The sequence below is a fragment of the Scomber scombrus genome, chromosome 22 (assembly GCF_963691925.1).
Source record: "Scomber scombrus chromosome 22, fScoSco1.1, whole genome shotgun sequence".
NCBI classification, from domain to species: domain Eukaryota; kingdom Metazoa; phylum Chordata; class Actinopteri; order Scombriformes; family Scombridae; genus Scomber; species Scomber scombrus.
Genome location: NC_084991.1, coordinates 23,846,501 through 23,854,869, shown reverse-complemented (window position 1 = coordinate 23,854,869; position 8,369 = coordinate 23,846,501). Strand labels below are relative to the sequence as shown.

Below are 8,369 nucleotides of genomic sequence, written 5' to 3'. Positions count from 1 at the left end.
ACCATCAAACCATCAAACCATCAAACCATCAAAACATCAAACCATCAAACCATCAAACTATCAAACCATCAAACTATCAAACCATCAAACCATCAAAACATCAAACTATCAAACCATCAAACCACCAAACCATCAAACCATCAAACCATCAAACCATCAAACCATCAAAACATCAAACCATCAAACCACCAAACCACCAAACCACCAAACCATCAAACCATCAAACTATCAAACCATCAAACTATCAAACCACCAAACCATCAAACCATCAAAACATCAAACCATCAAACCATCAAACTATCAAACCATCAAACTATCAAACCATCAAACCATCAAAACATCAAACTATCAAACCATCAAACCATCAAACCACCAAACCATCAAACCATCAAACTATCAAACCATCAAACTATCAAACCACCAAACCATCAAACTATCAAACCACTAAGTCGACTTATTACATTATAATTTGAGTAATTATCTTTTGACTTGCAGTTAAACGTTTGTTTGTCTGGTTTCGTCCTGTTTTAACTGTTAAATGATGCTGAATTATTAGCTTGTAGCTTTGGAGCTAACAGAGCCTCTGACTGTCTGATCACAACAAACAGAAGACTGCTTTAGTTTCTGCTCTTTTCTTTCTCTCCTCTGAGCCACATGTCTTCTCCTGCAGGAAACATGAAGTCATCAGTCTGTTGGAGCGCAGATAGAGGGGGGAGGATAATCTGGCAACCCTCCTGCTGACCTGCATTCATCCACAGAGACTTCAGACCGACACAAACCAGCGGCTCACGTTAACAACTGAAAACCACAGAAAACAACTCTTTGCTTCTTTCTTTCTCTCTACCGCAGAATGTCAGGAACTTCACACACCCTGAATGTTTTAGGAGCTTTCATCATGAAACAACGATAAAACAAAAACCCTTGAAACACCCTGAAATGAATCCTTAATTTACCTCCAGAAACACAGCACACTCATTAATCTACTCCAGAGTGTTTTCTCATGAAATTTATGGAAGCCTAAAAGTGCCCATTAAATTGAAACTTTATTATTCTTCATTAGCTCCTCCAGACGTCCTGCATCTGCTGAACAACGTCAGACAAACTCCGGCAGTCAGTAAAATAATGAAGACAATGAAGACAACAACTCCCATGATCCGACACTACTTCACATCATCAAACTGCGTATTTCGTTAGTGTTTTTATTGAGAGACCCCTAGTGGCAGAAATGACATATTGCGTAATAAGGACATTCAGTATGAGCTCAGGTGATATTAATGTTAAGGGAATTTATTTTCTAATATTTATAGCTGCAAATTAAGCGAATTTAGAGGTTTAAATGGATTCTCTGTCAGTATTTGGGTAATTAATAGAATTGGACAAACTTATTAATACGTTAATGGATTAAAGGACCAGTGTAAAGAATTTAGTGGCATCTAGTGGTATGGTTGTAGATTGCAACCAAAGGAATACCATCCCACCTCCCCCCCACCCCCTCCTGAGGCCTGTAGGAGAACAACCAGTAACCCTAAAACCTGCAAAAAATGCTAGGGTCTGTATTTGATTTGTCCATTCTGGGCTACCGTAGAAACATGGCAGCGAGCGTGGTGGCCTCGATATAAATGACTCTTTCTAAGGTACCGAAAACACAACAATTATTATTTTAATGGGATTATACACCAATGTAAACACACTTATGAATATTATATTTCTTTTCTGCCAAGTCCGTTCTGCTAGAGTCGTCTAAATTCTACACACTGCACCTTTAAAACCTTTTTAAATAGTTTTATAAAAGAGTACAAACGTCTTATAATGTACAACATACCTTTACAGGTAGGCCACCTCTTTAGATGTATTTATTCATATATTTTATTTGTTTTTTTAATGATTTTTAAAACCTTGAAATTCACTAAATGCCTTTAAAAGCTTTCTGTGAATGTTTGAAAAGCCTTTAAAGGAAGTTGAAGTAAAGAAGAGGAACTGTTACTGATGTTCTTTCAGGTTTTGATCGTGCAAAATGCATCAAAACTAGTGTTCAGGTCTTCCATAATCTTGTTCCATGTTTTATGTTTCCTTTAAAATTTCATTGATATTCTTTCCGGGAAACCTATTGGGGAATTATTATTTTAGGCTCTTCTGTCTCTGTGATATAAATCATGTTTTTGATATAAAAAGTTGGTATGATGCAAACACAGTGACAGACTGATGCATGGCTCTATAATACTGTGTAGAGGAGGTGGAGGTGGGGGTGGGGATGAGGTGGGAGGGTGATGGGGGGGTCCTGGCTCCAGCTGAACATTCCTCTCTGCTGACTGCAGCACACATGGAAATCATTACAGACGGAGCGAGTCGGCCTGAAACAACCAGTTTAAGAATGAAGCTTGGTGACACAGATCAGAGACCAGCGTCACGTCACCTGCAGGAAAGAAGACCCGAACCACATCGACTGTGGGGGAGAGGACGACGCTAAGGACCACTGCCTTACTCTGATTATTACACTCTTTACAACATGATAGTTTGGAGATTAAACCGAGAAAACAGAACAGAAAAAGGCCCAAATTCATAGAACAGCAGATCACTCCTAACCTGACAGACATTCTCAGTGATGCATTCTTGGTTTTACCGTCAGGACGATGAATAAAAGCTTCTTATTAACTGTCCTAATGTGTGAAATCTCTCCTGTGTGCTGATATTTAAGAGCTGCAGAGTCAGGAGACATTCAGGTTCAGAAGTTTTGCAACAGTGATGAATTAAACGTTGATCCAATACACAGATATTACACACTGAGAGCAACTAAAACTTATCTAGTTAACATGCTTCACAGTTTTAACCCGTGTGAGTCTCTGTGTTTACAGTCTGCAAGGTTTCAGTTTCGACTTTGAACGTCGTAAAACTCCACGTCTGACTCTCTGCGAGGACTCGACCTCACTGACAGTCAGATGTGTCAATAATGAGTCTCAGTGCGACTTTGAGTCTCATAAATAGGAAACAAAATAAATAATGCAAAGAAAACTATTAACAGGACATTGAGTCTTTTTGTGCAGCTGCTAAACTCAGACTATGATGATGAGTGAAACAGCTCAACTATCAATCAAATCATTAAATGCATTGCAGTGAAATGACTTCCTCATGTTCCTCTCAGGATGAACTATAATGACTAATTAGCATTATTACTGTGAGTGTATAAGCATGTTGATGTTAGCACTTAGCTCATCCTGTAGACTCTTAACTCTCAGCTGTCTGACTCAGGAGAGAAACATTTCAGGGAGCACTTTTTGCATCTTATTATTATTTATTACACATTTATTTGTTTTATTAGTACAACGTTTGGGTATTTTTAGTAATGAGTTTTTAGTTGTTTTCCTTTCTACCTATCTTGAGTCCAGTCTTTAGTTGTATCTACCTACCAACTAAGGCTGGGTATCGTTTAGAAAATCAGGATACGAGAACTAGTCCAAGTAATTAAAGTGATACCAGCTGAGTCCTTCATCAGATTCCCATTAACACATGTAGGTCTCTGTCTGTTATCTGGTGTAACAGGCGTGTAGTGTAGACACACTTTAGAGCATTTAGGTGGCATCTTGGCTGCTGAACTGCTAAACACGCTAAACTCAGATTCACCACGACTTCACCACCACAGATGGGTTGTAGCTACTGTGGCAGTGGACCAATCACATGTTGCATTAAATCAAAATAAGCTTGTGTTGATTGGCTGTGAGCAAGTCCATACAAATAGTCATATTTTCAGCTCTGGGTGCAAAAAGGATCGATTGGAAGTATCGTTAGACGGGAGACGTTTCAGTACTACTATCGATTTATTTTGGTCAATACTTGAGTACCGATACCCAGCCCTGTCTACCTATCTATCTATCTATCTATCTATCTATCTATCTATCTATCTATCTATCTATCTATCTATCTATCTATCTATCTATCTATCTATCCAAATTACCTCCAAATACCTTCCAGGATTATTGAGAACATCAAACGTTCCAGGTTTAAATCAGAAAACTTCTAATGCAGGAAGTTCTTTATCATCTCTGTATTTTAATAAAATAAATATTTTTAATATATTTTCTACAAAGATTAAAAGGTTTTTAATAAGTTAAAGAATCCTTAAAATGTAGAAAATCCCCCCACAGAACCCAGAAGCTGATTAGAGGTTAATTACTGTGTGAACGACTGGATTAAATAGTGAAGCAGTTCTGGTGTCAGAGTCGTTCTTCATGTCTGGACTGAAATCCTCCGTCTGTTTCCTCTCTGGATCTATTTTCAGCAGCTGTCGGTGGAGCGAGAGCAGAGCTCAGCTGTCCTGCATCAATCAGCTCCTACACCAACAACACCACCAGCCAACCCCCCCCCCCCCCCCCCCCCCCCCCCCCAACGACACCCCCACACCACCGCAGGCCTCACAGATCCCCCAACTCTCCTCCACAGGAGACCTGCTGTCATTTGAGTTGGACTGAGTTCAGTTTTTGTTCTGTGTGTCGTTGTGATCATTAAAATCATCGTTCATCACTTCATCACATTATCATTTTACGTCACTTTAAAGTCAAAACTAAATGAACAGATTGATTTTTGTAAATTTATGATGAATCTTTTAACGGCCACTGAATTAAAACAACAGATAATGTTTGAACTGTTAGACCACTTTAAAGGTTCCTGAGTCCTGGATCAGTTTAACATCACGATGTTTATCTATCAGCACGTTAAATGTTCATGATTGTGTAACTTTTCACGTTAGATGATTTAATATCTCTCCAGGTGGAAGAGTTAGAAACAGACTGAATCTGCTTCTACAGACTAAACTCATTATTCCTGACAAACAGCACAAACAGTGACATCATTACTTCTGAGTCTTTAATGTGTCTGAATGTCTTCTTTATGTTTCTTTATCTTTTAACATCGATGGACCATGTTTGAAATCAGTGTTTCTACTTCAACATGTCATAGTTTGGATTCTTGTTTTTGTGTCTGTGATAAATAAATCAGATCAGATCATACCTGTAGTCAGCGTTGAAAAGGTGAGTTTGGACCAAAACTCTCAAACTCAACTAAACAATATTAAAGGAACAGTTTGTCATTTTGAGAAATGTCAAATATATCAGAACTTAAAAACACGTTTTTCATGTTTTTCATGTTTTACGTGTTGTAAAACTGATAATTGAAGTAAATACTGTATGACTTGAATGCAGCGTTTAACCAGCCTCCTGTGAAGCATCTCTGCTGGTTACCTGGCAACCTCACCGTGACAACGAGACCTCAGGAAGCTGTAGACCAGCACACTGTCTGTTCACACTTACTGATCAGGCCCAAATTAAACAAGATGATCAGAAAGTTCAGTGAACTTTGAAGGTTTATTTTGTTACGTTTGGACAGAACCAGTCTGACCTCCAAAACCTTCTCAAGAGCCTTTGAGACTTCCTGTAACATGTTCTACAAAATGAGATTATCCAAAGACTATTCCTTTATGTTCAGGTACATTTGGTTATATCTGCTTCATGTTCTGTTAAACACTGAAACTGAAGCAGCAGAAGACAACAGTCACCAGTTTAACCTCCTGAATCACAGCCGTAAGTTTATTACAGTGCTGGTAACCATAGCAACAGTGATGATGCTTCACACTAAGGTACCACTGAACTAACTTAAAGGATGTTTGACGTTGTTAGTTTGGATCTTTGGTTTGATTTGTTTACAAGAAGCAAAACATGGACCTTAAAAGCTTTGTCAAGGACTCCTTAAACCTTTAAGACCTTTAAGACCTTTAAGACCTCCACAAGTACCTCTAAAACTTCCAAAGACACATTTCTACCATTTTCAATGACCTTTACAACTTCCTCACGGACCTCTAAGACCTCCTTGTGGAACTCCACAATGTCCTCACGGACCTCTTCACCTTCCTCAAGAACCCCCGGAACTTTTTCCAAACCTCTAAACCTCCACAGAGACTTTAACAAAACCTTTACTGACCTCAAAACCCTTCTAAAAACCTTCAGTACCTCCAGCGTCTGTGTGACAGCTGAGACTGACGGGTCAGTGAACGCAGCAGGCGGACAGCTGTTTCTCTGACAGATGCAACCATCACAGACCAATGCTAAGCTAATGCTAACTGTAACCACAGCGATCCGTCAGCGTGCTACCAGAGATGCTTTCTGTAATATTTCATGTTTCAGAAAAACCTCAGAGAAACATTTCTGAGTGTTCACTGAACATGTTTAAAGCTCCAAAGTAACTCTGATTTACATGATTTATCGTGTTTATTGAGCAGATAATAAATCCCCCCATTAATAAAGACGCTACTAAGGCATTTTATGGGACTTTAAGATGAATTATATTTGGGTGATTTTCGTGGTCTTTGAGGACTTCTTCATGGATTAAGAGGTTTCTAATGAGTAAAACTCTGAATTTGAACCTTTAAAGGGAATCCATTTCTCATTTTAGGTGGAAATTCAGGAATTTGTTACATTATTACATTTTTAACCAATTTAACACACAAACTGGAAACGTGATATTTTGCAGACATTTTCCAGAGAAGCTGCCAGTGTGAACGCAAATGTCTGAATCACTAAAACCAAACATTAAATGGACTTTACCTCCTGTCTGATATCTGATGGATGGATTTTAAACAGGTTTTAAAAAAGGGGGGGGGCATTGTTAAGAGATTTCAAAGATATAAAACCTCTTAACAATGTAATCAGATGCTTTAAGAACCAAATAAGGTGCAAATTCATGTGTGTGCTTGTTTCATGGTTTAAGGTGCAGAGTTTAACTACATTTAATGAATAAATTGTGATGTATTAAAGAGGTTTTAAGTGATTAATCCAAAAGGCCATTAAAGCTGTGCCTCACTTTTCACCTTCATGTACAGAAATATTTTATGTATTTTAAGATCACAATATTGATTAATTCATGAATTGTAATACATTAAGATATTTAATGGGATTAAGGTTGAACTAGCTGAGAAATAGCTCAAAGCCTTTAGAGGACACGTGACCTAAGGACCAATCAGCAGCTGCAGCTGAGACACACCTGAGACTCACCTGCACCACCTCAGAGGTTCAACATGGAGACTCAGACTGAATCAAACTCTTCTTCAACTTTTAATCAGACTGTTTGATGTTTTATGAAGTGAAACTCTCAGTCTAACATTCAGTCGCTCTGAACGCATTTTATCTGATAACTTCTGTCTCTGCGCTGCGTAAAGTTTGCGTAAAAACTCTCCAAACGTGCGCCACTGACTCACCGATGGAAACCAGCTTGATGTGTTCTCTTTCCAGGAACTCCAGAGCCACGGAAACGTTCTCCAGCTTCATCTGTCTGAAGTTGGGCCTGGAGTGATACTTCCTGTACATCTTCTTCTGGCTCAGCACCTCCAGCAGCCCGATCAGCTTCAGCCCGTCGCTCAGGTCCTTCTGCAGGTCGTTGATCCGTTTGTTCATGCACTTTAGGTGCTCGTTGCACCACCTGGTGAAGGTGTTCTGCTGGATCTTCTTCCATGGAGCGTCCTCGGCCAGGTCCTTCTCGGTGGCCGGCATCTCCTCCTCCTCCTCGCCGATCTCGGTGTTCTGGTAGAACTGCGGCGGCAGCTGCGGCTCCAAGTAGTTGCTGTTGTTCATCATGGTGCCCCCCTTTTATAGCACAAAGCAGAGTGGGAGAGAAGAAAAGGCAGAAAAAAAGAAAAGAGGGAGAAACGGCGGAGCGGAGGGGCAGTGCCAAGCCTGCTGGGAGTGACACACTCCACTGAAGTTTGCGCTCCGGTCAGAAAGCAGATCAGTTAATCCGCTCCTGGGTGAGTCATGAGCTCCTGAGGGGTTCAAATATGAAGAAAAGCAGCAGAAGAAGACAGGAAACTAGAAAAAGTAGTGTTTTGTTCCTCCGGACAGACGTCTGGGTCTTTGGTCCGGGTAATGACGCGCTGGCTGCTGCGCGGAGAGAGCAGGACTGCGGGTGGAGGAGAAGTGAAGCTGAGGTTTAAAAAGCTCGGCGTCACTCTGCTGGACTTCCAGGAATGCCCCCTCCATGACCATATACACCCGCAGCCCGGGCATCCTCTAATACGACGGAGATACGGAGGTCGCAGCTCATTGGAGGCGGTGGAGTAGGGGGGCGGGTTCAGTCCGGACCCCCCACCCTGCCCCCCCCCCACCCCTCTCAGGACCCGCGGGGCTCCGCTGCTCGGTGACACCTACTAGTATTTTTAGAGTCTCCAAACTGGGGACAGACACCGGGCCGTGCGTAAAGAAGCTGCTCATAAACTGAAGAGCAGATAACGCGTCGTCATCAGTGGACAGCCAATCAGAGGCAGCCAAGAATTTAGAAATACTGAGTAAAGGAATCCCCCCCCCCCACACACACACCAGCAATAATCTCCC

The 8,369-nt window shown here is 40.8% G+C and overlaps 1 protein-coding gene across 1 annotated transcript in view; it reads right to left on the bottom strand.

The window, feature by feature from the left end:
• flncb (filamin C, gamma b (actin binding protein 280)) overlaps positions 1–7,616 on the bottom strand; it is a 61,442-nt gene extending 53,826 nt beyond the window's left edge. The window contains exon 1 of the mRNA XM_062443591.1: positions 7,241–7,616. Within this exon, the coding sequence (XP_062299575.1) occupies positions 7,241–7,616 (376 nt within the window). The remainder of the gene's footprint in view (positions 1–7,240) is intronic.
• Positions 7,617–8,369: the final 753 nt, after the last annotated feature.